General features: G+C 47.6%; 1 protein-coding gene across 2 annotated transcripts in view; it reads left to right on the forward strand.

Annotated features, from left to right (window-relative positions):
• The first annotated feature begins 2,460 nt into the window (after positions 1-2,460).
• The window catches only part of PLEKHH1 (pleckstrin homology, MyTH4 and FERM domain containing H1), a 48,225-nt gene continuing 26,876 nt past the window's right edge, over positions 2,461-23,809 (forward strand). Inside the window, exons 1-4 of one of the 2 annotated variants that reach the window (XM_025869833.2) lie at positions 2,461-2,667; positions 10,084-10,242; positions 22,660-22,722; positions 23,577-23,726. In XM_025869833.2, coding sequence (XP_025725618.1) covers positions 10,117-10,242; positions 22,660-22,722; positions 23,577-23,726 — 339 coding nt within the window. In that variant the 5' untranslated portion in view covers positions 2,461-2,667; positions 10,084-10,116. Of the gene's footprint in view, positions 2,668-2,724; positions 3,086-10,083; positions 10,243-22,659; positions 22,723-23,576; positions 23,727-23,809 lie in introns of those variants that run through there. The other variant, XM_073895400.1, reaches the window with a different exon arrangement.

A 23,809-nucleotide genomic window follows, 5' to 3' on the forward strand; every position in this document is an offset into this window, starting at 1 on the left:
CATAAATGTGGACTAAGAAGTATGTACCTAGACATTCACTGTAGCAAGGCATGTAATATCTAAAGATTGGAAACATCCTAAATATCCATCATTAGAAACACTAGGGGACCTCTAAAAAAAGTAAGGCATCTCCAAGTGTGCTAATATGCCACACAGAGTCAACAAATGGTAATGTCAAGAGAAAAAAAGCAAGGGATGCTTCCTTAGTGTTGAAAAGGGGATATAAATAGATACATATGAATATATTTAAAGTTGACCCTTGCACAATGCCAGGGTTAGGGGCACCAACTTCCATGTAGTAAAAAATCAGTATAACTTTTGACTCCCCCAAAACTTAACTAGTAGCCCACTGTTAACCCTACTGATAACACAATTGATCAGCACATAGTTTGTATGTTATATGTACTAAATACTGTATTATTTCAATAATACTGAATTTTTCTTTTTTCTTTTTTTGGTATTTCTAGGCATGTGGTTCGTTGGCAAGTTTTTTGAAATTGTTGCAAATCTCCAAAAAAAATTCAAATATATTTATTGAAAAAGATCCATGTAGGGGCTCAGTTGGTTAAGCATCTGACTCTTGATTTTGGCTCAGGTCATGATCTCAGGGGTGTGAGATGGAGCCCAGCATTGGGCTCTGCACTCACTGGGGAGTCTGCTTGGGGATTCTCTCTCTCCTTCTCCCTCTGCCCCTCCCTGCCTTAAAAATAAATAAATCTTTAAAAAAAGAAAGAAAAAGATCTATGTATAAGTGGAACAGTGTAGTTCAAATCCATGCTATTCAAGGGCCAACTGTATATGTATTTATGCATATTTTATGCATAAAATATCTTTTGTGTTTGGGGAGGAGCTATCTGGGGGACAAGGGCAGGATGGGAGGTAGACATTTTTCATCGTTAGCCCTTCCATATTATTTGAAATGTATGTGCATGATGAGCTATTCAAGGTGAATGAAGGCATGAATGAATGAATGAATCACCCTTAACCAACTCCAGAAGATTTGCTTTTGGGCTACCTAAGGCATCTTCCTGAGTGTTGAAGGGATAGCAGAGGACAGTGTCCCACAGTCTGGCGTTGATCTATCTCAATCCCCAGGAGCTATGAATCCATTTGCAAGTTCAGTGCCTGGAGTCCCATTGGCCCAGTTGAACTTTCGCCCTTGGCCTCCTGAACTATTGGGACCAGCTTTCTAAAGTAGCTGTGCTCTCAAAGTTATGCCTGAGAATTGTCTGCTTGTTAGCTGGGTAATCTAGCAGCCTCACCTCCAGAGATTCAAATTCAAACTTGGGGTGGAGCCAGGGGAATCCTTCATCAAGGCCTGGAGTGAGTCTTCCAAAGCCCCTTTGGAGAAATGGGCCCTGGTGGTGTTTGCCTCTGTTCAGCCTGGACAGAGAGCCTGTAGGATTGGGGAAGAAAGCAGTTTTGAAATGTGGATCATTCCCTGCAATATTCTCTATATTCATCTTCTTTACCAAAAGTTGAGTGTTCCAGGGCGCCTGGGTGGCTCAGTCAGTTAAGCGTCTGCCTTTGGCTCACGTCATGATCCCAGGGTCCTGGGATGGATTCCCTAATCAGGCTCCCTGCTCAGCAGCAGGGAGTCGCCTTCTCCCTCTCCCTCTGTGCTCGCTCTCTCTCAAATAAATAAATAAAATCCTTTAAAAAATAAATAAAATAAAATAATCTTCAAAAACATGACTTTTAATGGCTGTGTAACCTATTGTGTGGGTAGATCCTAATTTATTGAATCAGCCCCTTGTTGTTGGCCCCTTCTCCCCCCACCCCCCGCTCGTGCTTTCTCTATCAGATAAATAGATAAAAATCTTAAAAAAAAAAAAAGTTGAGTGTTCCAATCCCTTCTGGGTGTAGGATTGTACTGGTGAGCTGAGGGACTGCAAGTCCTCGAAGAACAAGGGTAAGAAGACCTCTGAAGCTGCCCAAGCTGTCTCGTTGGCCTTCTGGCTCCTTGGCCGGCTCCCTTCACATAAATAATACATACACATACATACATACATTAGCAAGCAAGTTACCCTCTGGGTTGTGGTGACTTTTTTTCCTCCCAAATTACAAATCAGTGCATTGGTCTGGCAGTGGGACAGACTGTTGGAAATAAGGACTTCTCCAAATATCCCGGCCTTACAGTTCTCACAGGTTGCCAGCAAATGCTGGAAACTCCTTGGGGGGTGGTGGGAAGGTCTGGTCTTGCGCCCCATTCTGCAAGGGTCCTACGCCCGCCGGGGGCTGAACGGGTCTCGGGGCACCCGGCCACCCTTCGCGGCAGCGGGTGCGGACGCCCGCGGAGAGCTCGGGGCGGGGGCCGGGAGACCCCGCCGCCCTCCCCGCCTGCCCCCGGGACAAGCCCAGCGGTGCGGAGAGGTGGGAGGCTGGAGCCTGCTGAGGTCATTTCCTGTGCCTCTCCCCGAGCCGCCCGAGGAACCGCGCGGGCGCTCGGCCTTTAAGGAGCCGGCGGGGAGGAGGGGTCGCGGCGCGGCGCTGAATGGGGTGCCGCGAGGCCCGGCTTGGCTTTGTGCGGCCAGCCCGCCGGCACCCCGCCCGGCTCCCGCCTCGCCTCGCCTCGCCTCGCCTCGCCCCGCCCTGCCCACCGCGACTCTTGCTGCCGCAGAGCGGAGACCCGGCGGCCGCCGCGGAGTCGGGCTAGAAGGACGCAAGGTCAGTGGCGGACGCGCGCGGAGGGCGCCCCGGTGCCGGGTGGGCGGCGGGAGCGCCGGCGAGCCGGCGGGAGGTTGCGCGGCCGCGCGCGCCCCGCGGGCAGGGACGGGCTCGGAGGTGTGCGCCGGCCCGGAGAGCTTTTGCGGGGCGGAGAGGACGGAGTCTCTCCGGCCGCGGGGCGATCCCGGAGCAGGTGCCTCCCCACCTGGCGCTGGGGGCGCTGGCAGCCGCGGTCGGGCTCGGGGGACCCGCAGCGCGCAGCGAGGAGTCGCCTTCCTCGGGAGGAGCGAGAGTTTGGGACCGGCTGGAGCCAGTTGCCCCCGGGAAGGGCCCTCGGGCGCACTTGCCAGCTTTCCTCCGCGGTGCCCGGGCTCTCGCTCGCTGTCCCCCCACCCGCTCTCCTCCCCGCCTGGCTCAGGTAATCCTTTCTGTGACTTCTCGGTGGTTCTTTTAGGGATTCTTTTGGGTCAGGCTCGGCTTCTAGGGGCAGGTCAGCCAAGCAGAAAAGTTGGGCACTGAGTGACAAGCAGGAGCTTTGTGTCCTGGGAGCCTTAGAGAGGACTCTGTCACCAGGGACCAGGGAGCCTTAATGGGGGTGGCAGAGGCAGTGAAGACCCGCACTTGGGAGTAGAATCCGCTCCCTGTTGGATTTCTCCCTGCCAGGACATCTCTGTAAGCTTTTACTGTGCGTCTATCTCATAAAACTCTTTTGGACAGAGCCTTCGTTTCAGGTAAAACTTCTACTTGAAAGATCATTTTAATACCAGTTTGGAAAAGTCGTGGGTTCCTTCATCAGGCTTTTTGGACTGTCTTCTTCCTGCCAGACTCTGTATGGTAATGTCACTTAACACTTCATAGAACTTCAGTTCTAGTGTTTCTGCATGTTATTATCCTCCATTTTACAAAGGAGGAAATAGACCTGGAAAAATTGTGATTTACCCAAAGTAATATAGCTAAAAAATGGAAGAGGCAAAACTCAAACCCAAGCCTCCTAAATTCCAAATGCGGGGGCCACTGTTAGCCACCTCCCCCTCCCCCAGGCCTCTGAGGGGACCTGCTTAGAGCTGGGTGATGGCGGGGGACACCCCGTGGTCTCAAACTCATTGAGACCAGCAGGTGAGTTGAGAAAATGTGGTGCCCCTCTGCCCTCTTCAGAAGTCAGCTGCTAAGGGGAAGAAGCCTGTACCTCCTACTCTGCTCCCCCATGGTGCACTCCTCTTTACTATTACCTTATCTCTATGAGGCTGTGTATCCATGTGGGGAACTCTGGGCTCCTTATGGTTTGAAGTGTGCTTTATACATGCTGATGTTAAGGTGTGGAGGATTCCCTCACTCCTGATCTGGGTGAGTTCCCAACAGGCTGGCTGTTGAGCCACTGTCCTGCATTCTCTGGATAGCCCAGCTGAGCTTTCTCTCCCTTCTGTCAAATTCAAAACTGACCTCCTCCATGGGGAAACAGGCACTGATTGCTGGCTGGAGTATGAATTCAAATCGTCTTGGGGAGGGTAATTTAGACTATTTGGCCATTTAAAAATGTGTATCACTTAATCCTACAATTCCATACTCCCTGCCTGGTGCATGTGAAATGATATATATTTGTTGCAGCATTGTTTGTTTTAGCAAAAGGTTTCAAACAACCCAAATGTCTGTCAATAAGGGACTCTTAACTAAAATCATATAATACCTACACAGTAGAATACAGTAGAGCTGTTAAAAAGCATGGAGGGAAGATAGGTCAGGTATGTATGCTGATACAGGATGATCTCTCAGTTATAGGGTAAGTACAGTGTGCGTAGTGGGTCACCATTTGTGTTTGTGTGTGTGCATGCAACATATATGTGAATGCTTGTGCCTGCACTGGGTATCTCTGAAAGACATAGAACCCCATAACTCAGTTGCCTCTGGGGAGAACTGTGGCTGGGGTACAGGGGTGGGAAGAAGCCTTTGTACCATATACTCTTTTGTTCAGTATTCAAAAATAAAGAGATAAAATAATTTTTAAAAATCTCCTGCCCTTTCTGAGGTGGATCTGGTAGTGAACACATCTGTGGGCCACATCTCCTAGTATGCCCAGGCACTGGTAGTTAGTTTGCCTTTTCATTGTTGATAGTAGCTATCATTATTGAGTGCTTACTGTGTGCCAGGCTTTTGTAATATCTCCTGTAATTCTCAAAAAAAAAAATATATGACCTAGTGTGGTCTATGAACTTGCCATTTTTCTTTAAAGATTTATTTATCTATTTGAGAGAGAGGGAGCCGGTGCAAGTGGGGGGAGGGGCAGGGGGAAAGTATCTTCAAGCGGACTCTCAGATGAGAGCAGAGCCCAGATGGATGCGGGGCTCAGTCTCACAGGTCATGAGATCATGACCTGAGCCGAAACCAAGAGTTGGACACTTAACTGACTAAGCCACCCAGGCGCCCCTGAAGTTGCCATTTTTGAAGGTCGGAAAAATGGTTAAATGTTGATAATTTCATGTGATTCAACCTAATATTATTGCCCTCCTTTTCAGATATTATTGCTCTCAATTTCAAAAGGGTGCTGGGGCTCAGAGAGGTTAAGCAAATGGTTTAAGGTCACAAGATTAACTAGTGCCGGAGCCAGTACTCAAACCCAGGCTTGTTTGGTGCCAGAAGCGGGGGATCTTAAGTACTGTACTCTGCTGTTTCTCTTTACTGGTTTTGCTCTCAAAGGACCCTGTTCCTGATTGTCCTAGTTCCTTCTGGTATTTGGATCCCTGAAGGCTGGAACATGCTCACCTTTTCCTGTCTCTTCCAACATTGTGACATGTGCTGCTCAGCACCCAAGAGTAAAACACATATCATATTGTTGGCTTGGTCAGATGACAAGGTGCGGGCGGAGGGAGCTATGCCCCTCTGTCTACTTCCCCCTCCCCCAGCTCCGTCCTCTGAAAGGGGGCACAAAGCTCTTCCTTTCCCACAGTTGGGCAGGTGGTCAGCCTAGTCTAGCAGTGTTAGAAGATGGTGGTAGCCCATCATTAGCAAGTGGGAATCACAAGAGGTGCTCACGCTCAGGGAGTGAACCATAGTGAGGTGGCACGGGAGAGCCCAGTGGAAACTGGTACCCAGAACAGAGTCCCTGTTACCTTGGGAAGCCTCCTGCAGTGACCTCTGACCTCTTCCTTTTAGGGTCTTGTATTGGCTGGTCATCTTTGCAGGGAAGTTCCAGGATATACAGACTATAGACCTGAGCCTTGCAAGCCATGGGATCTTTATTCATCTTTATGTCCCCATCTTTGCACAGAGGAATCACATCACAAAAGTTGGTTGAATTAAATTTAATCTCAGCATCTTGTCAATTTCTGGTCAGATCCCTACACTTGCCAAAGCCATCCCAGGTCAAGTCTGTGTTTCCTCCGATACAGGCCCAGAGTCTGAAGTCACCTACTATCACCCATCCTGCAAGGCAGCCCCTGGCTCTGAGGCATACTCCACCACTCTCCTTGGCTGTCAGTCCAGGATGCTGGAGGACTTAGGAAGTTCCAAAGCAGGGCCTCAGGCCATGCAGTCATTTGTCACCTGCTGAGCAGTTTAGCGTGCTGGGCACTAGTAGGAATCAAGAGAAGTGGGTTTCCCACGAGTGGCATGAGTTGATCTTGTAGCTGGAGGGGAGGGCCTGTGGGGACTTTCTGTACTATTCTCCCTACTTCTTGTGTGTATTTGAAACTTTCCAGAATAAAAAAATGAACAGTTGTACTGGGTTTTGTCACTTCTCTCATTTCCCCATCTGTTTTGCCATTAATGTTCTGTGTTAGGCTAGCCAGGTAGCACGAGACTCTGCCACCACCACTGCAGCATCTGCGTGGAAAGAGGATGTTCTGTATGTTGGGAGATCAGGATTCTTGGCCCAGCTCTGATACTACTTAGCTCAGTGTCTCAAGTCACAGATGTGATGGGTTTTCTCATCTGTTCGTTGTGAATAATATCACTTGTCCTACATCTCAGGGTTATGGGGAGGATAAGGGGAGAAATCACGCCTTCACCGTGCTTTGGAAAGTTAAAAACCATTCCGTAAATTCTTTTCCGCTCATCTTTGCACATCTTTACGGGAGGTACAAGTGTGAGGTGACTTAGCAGGTGAAACTCAATTTACTGGGATTTTGCCTTAACATCTCATGTTTTATAGCTGCTGCGGCAACCACCTGCTTCTGTTGGAAGAGCCTCTGGGCCATGTGCTTGGCAGCAGGCACCTTACTCGAGTTCCCTTTCTCATGCCCGGAGCTCTTCTCATGTCTCACATGCTGAGACAAGCCTAGCACAGGTCCAGCCCCCTCACTACATTCCCAGGGCAAGGGAGAGACTTCAGCAGAGCACTTGATCTGTTCAACAGTGTGATGTCATAAGATGCTTTATTGGGAAAGGACTCCCTGCAATCTGGGTATAATTTCAGATATCAGGGCTCGGCAAAGGCCACTGATGTGTTTTATTTCCAGGGCTCCTGGAGATTTTGATGATTTGGTTTTCCACTGTCCTCATGGAATTGGAGCTGCAGCTTTGACAGTCAATAAGAGGGAATTAATATTCACCAAACTCTTTTAATGCCACACAGGATTAAGTTTCCCCTGCCCCTTGGTTTTCCTTGGGTGTTTTTACCGCTAATTCTTAGCCCGGAACTAGGTTGCAAGACTTCCAGGTCCTACTTTCAGATCTGCCCCCCCCCTTTTTTTTTCCTATGAGGAAAAGCAAAATCCCTTTAAAAGATAAAGCAAATCAAACACGATAAAGCCTCCCGGCCTTCTCTGGAGGCCCCACAAGGTTCTGTTTTGTCTTTTCAGCTGTGATCTTAGCTCAGAGAAGGTCATGTTTTGTTTTTGTCTTTTGTCTTCCTGCCCGTTCCAGTCGGTCCCAGTCTTGAGGTGGGGATTGCTGGGAGGTCACAATGTCTGGATTGTTCAGGATGACAGTCCCGGGAGAGCAGGGCTGAGGTCACATGTCCAGAGTTCTGAGCTGCCCAGAACCCGAAGACTTAGACACCAGATCCGTCAGTGTTTTATGGTGGGGCTTTCTCTACAGGTCTACTGACCCTGTTTTTTAAATGAAAAGTCAGGACACATGATAAACGTCTGTGCTTATGGAGGTTATGGTGTCAGAATGTTTGAGACCAGGATGCCCTGGAAGATCTTGAATATAGGTTCACCTTAGTGCCAAGGATCCTGAAAGTTCCCGTAAAATATTTCTCTTATTCTTAACAATCCAGCTCACTCTTTGTAAAATCAGAATTCTTTCCATTTTCTGGATGGGTAAAGAGCACAGTCGCTCAGAGCAGGGACTTTGGAACAAGAATCCCAGCCCCATTACGTACTAGCTCTAGTACTCTCTGCGTAGCCTCTCAGAGAGTGTGGACAATGCCTGCACCTTGTCTTATGTATTGTCATGAGGATTAAAGAGGCCACACATGCCTGGCATACAGTAAGAACCCAATAAATGATAGCTATTTGTGGTATAGTAGAAAGATGCTTCTAAAAGTCAAATGTGAGGTGGTTAACCTATGGAGGACAGGCTCACTGGTCACCACGGTAGCATCAGCAACAGTGCAGCAGGTGGCTGGGTTTTCTGAGGCCATGTGGCTCCTGAAGAAGAGAAAAGGGATTAAAAAAAAAAAACAAACAATTTTTATCTCAGAAAATTCTAGGCATTTATTCAAGTAGAGAAACTAGTATAAAGAACTCCCAGGTGCCCATCACCTAACATTTAAAACTTACCAGTAATTTGATAAATCTTACTTCATGTATTTCCTCCCCACACCACTGCTAGCCCCCTACCGTGAAATGTTTTAAAGCATATATTCCAGACGTTCTATCATTTCACCTGTAAGTCATATGTATCTCTGACCGATCACTTTGTAAAAATATTATCAACCTAAAAAATTAAAAGTCATTCCTTAAAAATCACCTAATACTAGAGTAATTATATGTCATGGTTTGGGACAGACCAAATTTATGTTTGTTGCCAAGTGTCATTATTGTTAGCAGGGGGTTAGGGGGGCATTTAAAAAGTCCTGGTGACGGATGTGTCTTCCAGCCCATCTTTCCTCTGTGTTCACTCTGCTGTGTCCTCTCTTTGTTTCTGCATTTTCTCATCCCCAACCTAGTTTGTCTTCCCTAAAATTTGTCCAGGAGACATCTGGGTCCATTTCCCTGACTGGGCATATTATAGGTGTCTACTTGATTTGTTCTGAATTTGTATGATTGTTTCCCAGAGACATGTGGCATTCTCCAGAGGCTACAGCAGAATGTCTACCAACGTTTTGTTTGCATTTTAAAAATTAGAGTGAGAATCTGTTCCAAAAGAGGATGATTCGATGACAACTGACAGAATACCAACTAAATAGAAAATTGTCGAGGAAAATCAAAGCATCACATTTTCATTCCATTTTTTCTCATCAAAAACCTATATAAGTGGGGGCACCTGGCTGACTCAATCGGTGGAGCATGTGACTATTGATCTCAGGGTCTCAAGTTCAAGCCCCACATTGGGCGTGGAGCCTACTTGGAAGGGAGGGAGAAAGGAAGAAGGAAAGGAAGGAAGGAAGGAAGGAAGGCAGGATGGAAGGAAGGATGGAAGGATTGATAGATTACTAAATAAATAAATAAAATCTATATAGGTGTAGTAGAATCAGTACTAAACGGGAAACCACGGTTCTGCCTCCAGTTACCTATGTGATCTCAAATGAATCTGTCACTCACTTTAAGCCTCCCCTAAACATCCATCATCCCCCCCCTTACCCTGCCCCATAACCTACCCCATTTCCCTGCTCCCATTTATCTGCATATTGATTAGCAATTGGGAGTACATGGTAATTTTGCAATTAGACTTTCCTAAGAGTTCCTTGGAAAACTCAAAGATCAAGGGATCTCTTTTATTTACCTTTGCATCTCCGGTGCCTATAACAGTGTCTGGCATATAAATGTTTTTTGAATGGATACATATGTGTTAAATGGATAATTGAATGAAAAACAAATGAGGCCCTACTTTCTACTGCTATAAAAATGAGACTAGGGGGACGCCTGGGTGGCTCAGTCGGTTAAGCATCTGCCTTCAGGTCAAGTCATGATCCCAAGGTGTTGGGATCAAGTCCCGCATCAGGCTTCCTGCTCAGCAGGGAGCCTGCTTCTCCCTCTGCCTGCCGCCCTCCCTGTTTGTGCTCACTCTCTGTTTCTTTCTCTGTGACAAATAAATAAATAAAATCTTTTTTAAAAAAATGAGACTAGGTTCTCCTTACAGTTTTTCAGATTTTGTGATTCCCTGAGTTTTCTCAGCTAGCTTACAATGGAACGGGACACACTGAGCTAAGAAAAGTGGCCGTGGCAATGACTCACTCACCTCCCCTAGCCCTATTTTCTCCGCCCTCCTCCTCACACACTTACTGCTCTTCTCTCCCTGTGTGCTGCTTCCCAGGCATCCCTGGAATAGCCAGAAGTTGACTCCAACATGGCGGAACTCAAGGTGGAGACCCATGCCGGCGTGGACTGGCAGAAGCGCTGCCTGGCCCTGGAAACCCAGCTGTTCCGGTTCCGCCTGCAGGCCAGCAAGATCAGGGAGCTGCTGGCTGACAAGGTGAGGCCTGGGGAGCTAACCAACTTCCCTGCAGAGGTCAATGTCAGACAGGGCCAGAGTGAGAGCAGGAAGGTGAACTTTCTGCTGCTGTTTTTTTTTTGGGGGGGGTATTAATTTTTATTCCAAGTATATTTGACCTATAACATTATATAATTTAAGGTATACCACACATTAATTTGATGCATTTATATATTATAATATAGTTGCCTTTGTAGTGATAATTAGCACTTCTATCCCATTACGTAGTTGTCATTTTTTTTTTCAAGATTTTATATATTTATTTGACAGATAGAAACATAGCAAGAGAGGGAACACAAGCAGGGGGAGTGGGAGAGGGAGAAGCAGGCTTCCCGCAGAGCAGGGAGCCCGATGCGGGGCTCAATCCCAGGGCCCCGGGACCATGACCCGAGCTAAAGGCAGACGCTTAATGACTGAGCTACCTAGGCGCCCCTCGCAGTTGTCATTTCTTTTTAGTGGTTGGAATAATGAAGTTCCTGTTCCCTAGCAAATTTGATAATTATAATGCAGCGTTATTGTCTATATTCACCATACGGTGTATTAGATCCTTAGGGCTTATTTACTACTCATTGCAGGAAGGTGAACTTTTAATAAGATACTTTCCACACATGCAAAATGAAACCCAGAGTGTTTTTTTTTATTTTTAAGTCCAAAATCAAAGCAGCTTACTAAGCTGTCATCCTGCATTCTTTCCTGCTCCAGAGAAATGATAGAAACCTTCTTGGTCCTCCGTTACCTCTTGGGTCAACTGTAGCTGCAGTGGGGTTTCTATTATTCCCTTAATATTTCTTTCTCAGTGTGGGGAAGGAAGATGTTTTAGGGGAGAAGAGGGGAAATCCCCACCCCGCTGTCACCGTCTATTAAGTATAGGAGCCTATGGAAGGCAGCCTGGTTTCCTGATGATAAGGACACAGGTTTTGGAGCCGACTAGCTCTACCACTTACTGGCTGTGTGACCCTGGCGAGTCCCCTCACCTCTAAGGCAGGTGCACAAATGTCTGCCTTTCAGTTATTTTGAGAATTATGTCAGGTCACATATATAAAGGTTCTGGCATGGAATAGGTCTTAAATGAGAATGATTATTATCTTGATAGGCTTGGATGGGCTGGTCTGCGAAACTGACCACCATTTGTAATGTTTCTCTGGGAAGATGCATTCTAAACAGCTGACTTTCAGAAGCATTTTTGAAGCATAACCTATCTGGAGAGTAGAGACCTATACTAAATATATATATATCATTTGAATCAACTCTTTTCTTTCTATCATCCATCTGCTTACCCAACCCTTCTTTCATAGGACAAAAGTAAAATACAGTCCACCCCTCTCCAAGTAATGTGAAAGTCTGGTTAGTAAAGCCTGAGGAAATGGCCTGTTTTATTGATAGCCCCACAACCTAGAGTCTAGGAAGACAAGTTATTGGCATTACCTCTGCATTTCTACTGCCGAGTTCAGGCCCTGGACCAGCCTGAACTAGAACTTGTGAACTTTGGGTCTGTTGGCATTGCTGTCTCCTAGTTCAGGCTTTGCAAAACAGAGACCGGCAGGGTTCCTGTGGCTGTGGTTCAGGTACTAAGAGAAAGGACAGAATTAGGCTACCTCAGGAAAAGGAAAGCAGGCCTTAGATAGTGGTTCTCAAAGGGTGGTCCTGGGGCCACCCATGCCAGAAACCTGGAGTACTTATTAAGCATGTACATTCCTGGGCCCCACCCCAGTCCTCCTGGTCCAAGTCTCTTGGGGGTGCCACTCATAATCTGCATATTTAACAGGCTCCCAGAAATTAGTTTTGTACACTGTAAAGTTTGAGAACCTTGCCTTAGGATATGTTACTGGGGGAGGGGTGGGAGGGAAGGAAGGATAAGTAAGGGTCTCCCAGGATGTTTTAAAAGACATCTCAGAGGAAAGTGACTTCTGTTCCTAGTGATCAGAAACACCAAATAACCTTTAAAAAAAAAAGACCTCTATGAAACACCTAGAAATACTGGATTAAATATTTAAAATATCCTTCTCAGTGCAGAGCCATGCACTGAAGAAAATAGGAGGAGTCCTCGGGGTAAAACGAAGAGGAAAAACCTAAGTGGTACTCAACTCAAGCAGCTCAGTGGGACGGGCTGTGTGACTGGCCTCTCTGTAGTGATGAGAGGTTTGAGTTTTAATCTGTGGAGACAGAGATGAGGTCTGGCCCATTGGAAGCTGGAGCTGAAACTGAAACTTTCCTGTAAAGTCAGGACTATCAAAGTACTTTACCGTGAATAAAAAGGTAGACAAGGAAAAGAAAATCATCTGCCAACACAGGGAGATGACAGAACAGCTTCTCATGCTTAGCCAAGGCTCTGGGCAGAAAAAACAAAGGAAAGCCAAGAAAAGTACTCCCTGAGAGTCTGATGATGGTATTGGTTTAGCATTAGAATTTATACTATTTGTGTGGTTCGGGAACCCTAAGTTGTGGGCCAGTGATACCTCTCAGAGACCTTGTAGGAATAGACATAGAACCTCTCTGGAGAAATAAGATCTCAACCCAGATCACATGGAATCCTCACATTATCCCATAGTAAACCCATAGTAAAGATGAATATATGATCCAAAAGGACTAAATGCTTGAGAGAATGATCTGTCCTGAGTTAGAGTCCACATACACAACTAGATCCCACAAGAACTTCAAATAACTGTTGGCAAGACACCGTAAAATAAATGAGTTCAAAATTATTGAAGAGGTAATGAAGTAATTGAACATGTGAGACAAGAACAAGACACTATTCAAAAAGGTCAGGTAGACTGGAAAAAGAACCAAATAGAACTGCTAGAAGCAAAACATGTCTTCATTGAAATTAAATGTTCAACAGATAGATTAAACATCGGATGAGGCACCATCGAGACGAGCTTAATGAGTGGAAAGATGAATGATGGGCCTGGGGAAACCGTCCCCTTTGCAGCACAGAGAGAGAAAGGCCCAGAGGCTGAGACACGGACACTAGGATGACAAGATCCTATAAGGTCCGCGAAGTGGAGGACATGTTGAAGGAGAGACATTACTCAGAGAAACGGTTTAAAAATTCCCAAACTTCATGAAAGTTGTGAAGCCTCACGTTTGCGAAGCAGAATGAATCTAGGCAGTATACATTTCTTGAAAAATCTGTGCTGACCGTATGAGCTAGATTATGGTTTGGCTGCCATAAGAAAGAACCCAAACACACAATGGCTTAAAACCGGCAGTTGTTTATTTCCTTCTCACGTAACCTCCCAGACATGAGCGGTGTGTCGTCCTAGCGTGATGGCAGCTGCGTGGTTGAAGAGGGCTCCCGTGATGGCCACATTCACCCTTCCCTTTACCCGTATGACCCGGCGGTTCCATTCATTGCTTCTTCTCATATCCCATTGACCAAAACTTATTCTTGCGGTTGTTCCCAGCTGCAGGGAAGATTGGAAAGTGTGGTCTTTATTCTGGATAACGATGTGCTCGGTTAAAAGTTGGAGGCTTTGATTTGTGTGAGAGAGAAGGAGAGAACAGATACTGGGGAACAAGTAGCAGTCTTAAGCCTGGAATTTAAGTCTAGAATAATGATAATAAATAGAAATAGAGTAGGGAAAATTCAGATCAGTAGAGTAGGGAAATGGAATAAAATCTATGAAATCTAGACCAGGAAGAAAAACAAGAATATTAAAAAAAAAAAAAAAAAAAGGAGTAAATAGAAGGCACAAAATGCAATGGTAGAAATAAATCCAAATGTATCAGTCACAGGAGACATACATAAGAATGTCTTGTCACATACAAGAATGTAGCATTGCTGTATGAAAAATTGGAAATATCCTAAATGTTTATCAACAGGGAAGTGGATAAACATGCTGACTGTATTTGGACAATGGAATACTACATTGCAGGTAAAAATGAATCGGGTGAGCTACATGTATAAATCTCAAACACCATGGGCGCCTGGGTGGCTCAGTTGGTTAAGCGACTGCCTTCGGCTCAGGTCATGATCCTGGAGTCCCAGGATCGAGTCCCGCGTCGGGCTCCCTGCTCGGCGGGGAGTCTGCTTCTCCCTCTGAGCCTCCCCCATCTTGTGTTCTCTCTCTCAAAAAAAAAAAAAAATCAAAAAATCTCAAACACCAGCGCTGAACAAAAAAGATCAGGACGACATATAGAGAACAATATGGTTTATATAAAGTTTAAAACCTACAGGACGGTCCATCTGTCGATTAGGGGTGTAAGCAAATGAGGTAAAATGTAAACACAACCAAGTGTGGGGTAGATGCTAGAAGTGAAATTGTGGAGTAGACTGGGGCCTCCGCCTCTTTAGTGGCCCATTTCTTAAAAGATGTCGGAAGCAGAGAGGACAGAAATTAAGATTTGGTAAAGCTCACTGGTGGGTACGTGTTTTAAGATATTCTCTATGTGTTTTCTGAAATATTTCATAATAAAAAGTGTCTTAAAGTGCCTTCCTCCCCTATTTCTCAGGGTCCTTAAACACATCAATAAATACACCTCCTCTCTCCACAGCCTCTTGGGTCTAAGTAGGTTGAACTTTTGTAGGATCGGCCCTATCTTCTCTTCCAGCCTGCCTTTGATTGTCATGTAGCCGGAATGCCCTCCCATAAAAAGGTTGGGTGCTCAGAGTGTGACTTGGGTAATGAAAGGGGAAGCAAAAAAAAGGGGGGGGGAAGCATGTAGACGTAGGGCAGAATAGACTGGGGTGCAGAGGGAAGAGGGGAGAGAATGAAATCTTGACTAGGGATCACAGGCTTGGAAGAATTAAGGAAGCGTACCAGGACATTAGCCCAACATAGACCTCTTGGCAGGAAACTTTAAAAGCCATAAACACCATGTTGCTCAATGTCAGGGCTGCTCCTGTCACCTGCAATCATCCCCAAACCCACAGGACAGGTTCAGCAGTTCACTTAGAGATTTTCCCCAGTACATGAAGGTGAGTTTCAGATCACGGGAAGAGATGACTCAGGTTTCTCAGGAGAGCTCATGCTGGGGCCAAGCCCAGGTCCTGTCTCTGTTGCTGCTCCTAGAGCTTACTAGTTAATCATCACCAGTACCCTCCTACACCGGGTGAGCCAGGTCAGCTGGGTCCCTCTGAGCAGCCCTGTCGCTCGGCCGCTGGCCCGTGCGGATTGCACCATCCAGATGACTGATGGCCACTCACTCACTGCTGGCTGTGTTGCAGGGCCGGCCAAGCCTGGGTGCTTCCCAGGGGAACGGCCCTTCCTGGGATCAGATACTACCCATGGGCTTCGAAGGCTTGGAAACATGCCCTTCCTCCTTCCGCACCCGACAGCCTGCTCCTATCCACCTCCCTCTTGCAGAACTGCCATTCTAGGCACGGAATGATCTGTGCTAAAAAGCAGATTTTTCTAAAAGAAAAGATGTCAAGGTTACCACATAATCCCTTGCCTAAGAGGGAGGGGTGGGGAGAGGAAACAGTATTAGACCTTTTTCTGCTGGTTCACCTCACCAGGCCTGGTGTGCCGTTGCCATGGACACCCAGACTGTGGAGCCAGGTGAATTGTGGGTGCACTTTCTGTCCAGGACAGGAGTCGAGGGAATGGCTGATGCCGTAGAGTTCACATCTTGCTCTGCTTCCTGGGAGCCGTCCCCCCCACCCAACCCCCACCCCCCCCCCCCCCCCCAGCCGGCTCTCTTCCTTGCTGTGCTGAAGAAGTCACAAAGGCTGTTCAGATCAATTCAAAACTTGATACTGTTCTAGGAGGCTCTATAGATGGTATGAAAGTCCCTTGGATTTTTTTTCATTCTTGCTAAACTTGTGCTTCAGTTATCCCATCAGGAAAGTGGGAGTGTAGTAACTGTCCGCAGATGAGCTCTCCACAGGAGTGACCATGATGAATACATGGCATCAGTATTAGAACTAATTTTATTTATTTACTCTCTATCTGCTTCCAAAAGGGATTTGAGTGGATTTATTGAAAAGAAGAAGTAATGTAATGAAACATCCCTCATTTTTTAGCTTGAATATTTTTCACCGAAGCAGCTTTTTCCCAAGACCCATTCCAGTAGGACTGTGTGCATTTCCTCTTTTCTGGAAATTTCTTACTAGTTCTACGAAGCAAGATTTTGAAATGCAATAACTCAGTTTTACATTTATATACCAAAAATGTGTAGTTCAAGACTTTTTTTTTTTTTTTTGAACACATAAATGGTTCAGTTCAGGCCCCTTAAACAAAAGAACAATGACTGTCGCTCCTCCTCCCTCAGACCATGGAGTGTACAGAGGCGGTGGTTCTCTGTAGGCATCAGCTTCTCAGCATATGGATAGAACACAGAGGCCAAAAAAACATATCCTTACATACCTCAGAATTTACAAAAAGGCCTGGTACTGGGAAAGGAGACTACTAGGGCTGTCAGGACTAGTTGGAAATATGTTGAAGTCTGCATACAGTCATCACAGAATTGGCCTTGGCTGACAGATACAGTTTGCTTTGGGAGCAGATACCTTCTAGAACTTTTATTCACTGTGTATGATCCTCTGTGTGTATGTGTAGAGGGAGGGAGAGAGAGAGGCTTTTTATACTCCTAGCTACCTATTTTTAGTAGGGTCCACTGTAGTATTTTTCTGGAACCTTAGTATTGATAGAGCTCTGTAACCCTGTGAAGCCATTCGAGGAGCTCTGTGCTGATACGGGCTTGGCCCCACAATGTATCCCAGAAGCTTTGCTATGCTTTGCATCCTGTGGCCAGGCTAGTGTTTTTCAGAGAGTGGTCTGTGGGCCTCCCACATCAGGATCACCTGAGATTTTTCTTTCCAAGCACATTCGTGGGTCCGTGCCTCAGGCTTGCTAATTGAAACCCTCTGTGGGCAAGGCCCAGGAATCTGCCTTGAGTAAGCTCCATGTGGGGCCTTACACCCCTGACAGTGAGATCTACAGGCACAAACTCTGTCCATGGCCTTGCCTCAGCCTCATTCAGCTGTCCTTCTAGTGGATATCTTAAGCCCAGGGTGCCCCAGAGGAGCAGGGGAACCCACAGAGAAGACTCGGAGCCCTTTCTCTCCTGCCTTTTCTGTAGTCAGGCACCAGGGCAGCCCCACGGTGCTGTTGTATTTTAAATATTTGGGACTAAACATGGGATTTGAATTTAAACAAAAGATCTAGTAAACAAAGAAAAAGTCAAAAGCCACCGTCTTTAAGAACGGAGTTAGAACCATGTAATAGCTAAAACTGGGGGTTGCTACTCAGACGCTTGCAGGTAACTTACATAAGTGAGACAGGTGGGTTCTGGAAAGGATTCAAGGGAACGCGCTGGAGCTAGGGGAGGAAGCCAGTTATTGCCTTGAGAAAGTGGAACCCTAGCATGTCCAGATCTTCTGAGTTTTCAAGGGAAGCTGGAAACCAGGGATTGTGTGTGGAATCTCAGTTTTTACGTGACACGTGAGATTTGGATGTGAGAGGCGCAGTGGCTAACAGTGCAGTAGACTCTGGAGCCAGCCCTCCTGAGTGGGAACCCTGGCTCTGCCTCTTAGCCAAGGGGCCTGTTAGTGACGTGACCCAACCCCTGCGCATCAGTTTCCTGATCTACACAGCAGCACTAATAGTAGTACGTGCTCCTTCCCATTGGGATGAAGATTAAATGAGTCGACATGTGTCAAGTGCTTAAGCCAGTGCCGGACACACAGCCAGTGGCCTTGTTTAGTTCTGTCTGTGTCAGCTAAATGCCCCCAACATGGTGGGTCATACAAGACGCTCTGTAGGCAAGAGTTGGCAGCCTCAGGCTTCAAGCCATTCTTGCTCTAGGTGGATCGTAAGTGGGACAGCCATATAATTTATCATCTAACCCAGGACACTCCGGAGGGAGAAAAGAAGGCTCAGTTAGTAATTATTGTGGGACAACAGGGGAACACCAGAATGTCCGAGGGAAACTGGTCTTTCTGGTCCTCCGTGTCATCTATGAAAACCAACAAGGAACTTACTCTCAGCTTCTCCATAAGGGCCGTGTTGTGTACCTGAGCTCTACGCAAGGCACCTCGTGTGAATCTTCCCGGCAGCCCTAGGCGGTGGAGACTCATTATCTTCTTTTCCTGGTGAGGACACTGAGGCACAGCAGTTAAGGAACCTACCGAAGGCCACACAGTGGCAGAGCCAGTCAGGTTCAAGCCTTAGTGCTTCCCTGTACCAGAGCAGTGGTAAGAATGTGGAGCCCCCTTTTCCAAGGACGGCTGAGCCCCAGCAGTTGCAGCCCTCGGCTCAGGCCACCGCTCCGCTCACGGGACTGTGCCGGGAGCGCACGGGAGGGCCCACTGCAGCTGCTGCCCTGGGGCTGCCATTTCACAGCGTGGTGAGCGTAACAAGGAGCTGTGCACGCGGGGATTAAGCATTAGGTTGGCGCCAAGCGCACGTCGTCAGGTCGCTTGTGGCCAGTGCCAGGGCCCCTGATTTATGAGTCTCGTGTGCCGGTCACAGCTGGTGAGAGTGGATCCGCCTCAGAGCCACCTGCCTGAACCCAACATCTCCTTGGCTGGTGCATCACCCCAGGCCCACGTACTAAAAGGACAGCTGAGGACATGGCCCTAGGGAACCCGCTGAGAGGAGAAATAGAACCCAGATGAGGGGTGGCCCCGTATGCAAGTGTAAAGGATAGTCTGCCATCGTGAAAAGTATTGATCCTGACATTAAATGAAGTTCGAAAACTCTAAAAATGACATTCCAGCGCAGACACACCTGGAGTACTCCCAGGGCAGTGGAGAAAATGCACGTTCGTGAAAACAGAGGGGAAGATGGTGTTAAAAATATTCTTTCAAACAAGGATGGCCGGACGTTGGTAAATGTTGGACAGTAGTGATGGATACGTGGATGGTCATTAGACTCTTCGCAAAAACGTTCCAGATGTTTGAAATGTTTTCAGTGTTCAGAAATTAGTTTTAGAGGAAAAACAAATACTCCAGCATAAAGGTGAATACAAAATGCTTTGAGTTTTGAGTGTCCCTGCCGGGCAGGTAAGAACAGCTAGAGAGTCGGCAGCAATACGGGGACCCAGCGGCTGCCAGCCCAGGCTGGGAGGAGACCCCAGGCTCTGGAAGGTGCCTTCTGTTCCATTTGCTTTAGTGATAGCATACTTTATTATTTTTTTAAATTAGCATATAATGTATTATTAGTTTCAGAGGTACAGGTCTGTGATTCATCAGTCTTGTATCATACCCAGTGCTCATTACAACATATACCCTCCCCGGTGTCCATCACCCAGTTACCCCATCCCTCTACCCCGCTCCCCTCCAGCAACCCTCAGTTTGTTTCCTGAGATTAAGAGTCTCTTATGGTTTGTCTCCCTTTCTGATTTCATCTTGTTTTATTTTTTCCTCTCTTCCCCTATGATCCTCTGCCTTGTTTCTTAAATTCCACATATGACTGAGATCATATGATAATTGTCTTTCTCTGATTGACTTATTTCACGTAGCATAATACCATGTAGTTCCATCCATGTCATTGCAAACGGCAAGATTTCATTTTTTGATGGCTGCAGAATATTCCCGTGTGTGTGTGTGTGTGTGTGTGTGTGTGTGTGTGTGTGTGTACCACACCTTCTTTATCCATTCATCTGTCAATGACATCTGGGCTCTTTCCATAGTTTGACTATTGTGGACATTGTTGGATAGGGTACTTTAAAGGGATGTCTAGTAGTAAAATCTCAAGGAGAAAAAATGCTCACTGTGTTGTCAATAACAGAGTGATTTCCGGCCCTGAGCAATGTCATTGACTGCTCTTGACCCAAGTAGAAATGCCCAGCTGGGCGGTAAGACTCAAATACAATTCTCTTCTTCACTCTGGTTTCTCCATCCATAAAATAGGAAGACAAGTTTCTCTATCAAAGGAGTTTGAAAATATCAGACAGTTGTTACAGAAGGTTATGAATATGAGTGATCATTTCCTATGGAAATCCCATGTCTTCTGAGCTACAGAGCAGATGTTGGATCTGAATGGCCCAGCTGAAGGATAATCTAGGGAAACTTGTCAGGAATCCAAAGCCTCCCTATTCAATATTTCATTGTATTTTTATTTATTTTATTTTATTTTTTTAAGTAAACTCTATACCCAGCATGGGCCTCAAAACTCATGATCCCACGATCAAGAGTCAGATGCTATCCCGACTGAACCAGCCAGGTACCCCCATTGTATTCTTTAAAAAATTAAATGCTTCCGGGGCGCCTGGGTGGTGCCGTTGGTTAAGCACACAACTCTTGGTTTCAGCTAAGGTCATGATGTCAGGGTCGGGAGACGAAGCCCCACGCTGGGCTCTGCGCTGAGCGAGGGGTGTGTTTGAGCTTCTCTCTCTCTCTGTCCTGCTCGTGATCCCTCTCTCTTTCTCTCAAATAAATACATCTTATTAAAAAAATGTAAAGGCTCCCAGCAACTGTATTAGAGATGTTTCTAAGGTGGGCCAAAACTTCAACTCTGGCTAGCTTAAGCAAATGGAATTAATTTGGAGGATCCTGGGCCAACTCATGGAACTGGAAGAATGACCTAACAACCATGACTTGGTGAAGTTTATGCATGATCTCCCATGCAGCCCCCTGGTTCTTGTCTCTGGTGTCGATCCCAGATGTCAGATTCCTGGGGACAGAGAACCTGATTGGCCCAGTCAGGTCTGGTGCCTAAGGGGGATGTGTTATATAGTACTAACCTGGCCACTGGGGGCCACCGCTATGTGTCAACCTACACCCCCCCCAACTAAGTAGAATTCTTGTTGCTCTGGGCAGCTACCCCTATAACCGTAATATCAGCTATGCTATGCTGCCTCTTCCCTGTAGCTGTTTGAAGGTCAGGGGATTCCTGTAACACAGGCTCCAGGATGGTTTGATTTGGGGAAGGCCATCTGGCTTTAACTGATGCCTGTGTCCGGCTGGCACCAAACCACCCTCGGCAGGCTTGAGTCGAGAGGTTCGATCATGATAATGAAACCCGGGAGAGGAAGGAAAGAAGAGCTGCAGGCACCCTTGGCCTGAGCACATGAATGTCCCTCAGCAGTGGTCCTGTACACTGGGAGCCCCACGGGCCTTTCTGTCCCATGGGCTGTAAATCTTGAGTTTTACTTGGGATCCTCAGATCCTTTCGTAGGGAATGTGTGCTGAAAGCATCTGCATCTCCCCAGCCCCAAGAAGAAGGAAAAACGTGGGTGAGGAAAGGCTGCCCCAGGTTCCTGAACATGAACTCTTCCTGGGGAACCCTCTTTTCACAACCCAGCACCGGGCTGGGGCGCTCTTTCTCCTGCATCCTCGAATCAAGAAGGGGAGGCAGAATTGCAGTTGAGCAGATGAGAGATTGGGAAAGAGAAGGGATTCATTGCTCAGTTCCCTGGTAAGTATCAAGCCAGGGTCCAGGCCAAAGAGAGAAGGTTGAGTAGCTGGAGAAAAGGCCAGATCTGCAGGGATGAGGTGGGCGAGGCCAGACTGGAGCTGGGAAGGTGAGACCCGTCCAGCCTCACGGAGGACGAGGCTAGGCTAGTATGCCTCTAGTGTATGTTTAATGCATACATGTTGCCTTGGGGCAAGGCAGGGTGGGGAGGGAAGCAGGTGAGTGCCTGGGCCATAGCACATGGAAGCAGGTGGCTCCTGACGGGAGAATTGGATGTGTGACTGCTTCCGCAGAGCCTTGGTGTGATGGTGTGCACGGGGCCCTGAGCAGGGGAGGGTGGGAGCTGCAATCCAGCCCGCACTCCTCACCGGGACCCTGTGAAGCTGCAGAAGTGTCGTGTGGGCTCGTGAGCATCCCCTTAGCCTTCAGCTTAGAGCTGGTCCCTGATGAGCCTCTGTGTGTAAGAACATTGGTCCCTTTGCTTGGCCAGTTGGCATAAAGTTCCAGAATTGCCGAGCTCCTCAGGCCTGAATGACACATCTCTACTGGTAGCAAGACAGAATTTTTAAAAATGTGTCCTGAACCTCTCTGTTTAAAATTAAAGAAATCAAATAAGGTGATGCCTGTTAATGCCATTTAGAGTCAGAGATGTCTGTGATAAGGGATAAATATTTGTCCCCAGCCAGTGAGCTGTCCTTGGGTGGGAAGGAACATTCTCTTACTGCTGACATGGCGGCTCACGTGGGAGCGTGTTCCATGCCAGGCACGTGGCGAGCAGTGGCAGGGCCCTGCCTGTGACCTGGTGCTGAGGAGGCTGAGGGCTGAGGGCAGCATTGACTCATGAAGAACGTCCCTGCTACCTGCCTAGGTACCCCATGCACGGGAGAGAGGACAGCAGCTCTAGGCTCACCTGCCCCCTAAATGGGATGAGGGAGAGTTGCCATGAAAATCTTTGCCCTGACACCCTTGAGCCACTTTGAGTCGAGCAGTTTAGGCTGGCCTGTGTGGAGCGCCTGCACAATTTGCTCACGTTGCCCTGAGGCCATGGTCGTAGTAGGGGCATGCCACCTACATTTGTCCTTTCTCTCTGGTTGAGCAGATGCAGGAGCTGGAGCAGAGGCTGCTGGAGGCAGAGCAGAGGGCCGAGAACGCGGAGACCCAGGTAACCGGGGCAGGGGGTGGGTGGCACTGTGCAGCAGAAACAGCTGTTGGCCTTCCCTGATCCTTCCCAGGGACACACACAGACGTACTCATCACCCTCATCAGCTTCTCATGGGGACGTGGAAAACCAGCAGTCACGTGTCAGTTCTTCTGAACAAATTAGTTCAGGTGCACGGAGCTCTCTTTGGGCACAAAGGGGTCTTTGGGGAAGGGTTAGTGCGTGAGCAGGTGGCTGGATTAGTCCAAATAGGCCAAGTTATGCTAAGGTAACAGGTCTCAGCAGCTTATCCCATTCAGTTCTCAGTCGTGGTGCCTCTCCATTGAGGGTTAGCTGGGGATTCTGCTTCCCACAATGGAGCTCTCCATCTTGTGTCTGGACCCTCTGGAACAGGCAGCCTCCTTGGTTGCCATGGCAGGGAGAGAGCTCTTAAATACCTCAGCCCAGAAATGATGAGGCCCTCCACTCGGACCCATTGACTGGAGTGAAGTCCATGGCCATCTAGCTACGAGGGGACTGGGGCAGAGCGAGAAGCATGGGGACATTCAGTGAGCAGCAGATATCTCTGCCACAGCGAGGTTGAAGCAGTTTCCCTCCGGGCTGTTTGTCCTGCCCAGCTTGCCCTGTTGGGGCCCCCAGAGTGAGATGGCCTAGTACCCGACCGTTTCTTCCTTGTCAAGTCCTTAGTTTGCCCAGATGAGGCTTGATAGATGGTCATGGAATTAATTGACTCCACCTGTTCTGGGTGAGGGCTCTGCCTGGGAATCGTGGGCTGGGGCATCAGGAAGGGTCCCAGGGCAGGTTAGTGGCCATTTCACACACACGTGCCAACCCTGTGTGGCGATGGTACTTTTAAGGTGGGTGTGATGGAGGAGAAGGTGAAACTGTCCAATCTGAAGAATGTGGACTCAGCATGCAGCCTGCACCGGAAGTACCGAGAACTGCTGAAAGCCATGCAGGGCAAAGATGAGCTCATCGGCCAGCTGCAGGCACAGCTGGAGAAGCAGGTAAGGGCTGACATGCTCAGCACCATTGCCCCCTGCGACTGAACAGAGCCCCTCTGCTTGAGCCTGCAACTGTTCTTTCACAT

The sequence above is a fragment of the Callorhinus ursinus genome, unplaced genomic scaffold, assembly GCF_003265705.2.
Source record: "Callorhinus ursinus isolate GAN/ISIS: 27379988/994484 unplaced genomic scaffold, GSC_fseal_2.0 scaffold8, whole genome shotgun sequence".
Taxonomy (NCBI): Eukaryota; Metazoa; Chordata; class Mammalia; order Carnivora; family Otariidae; genus Callorhinus; species Callorhinus ursinus.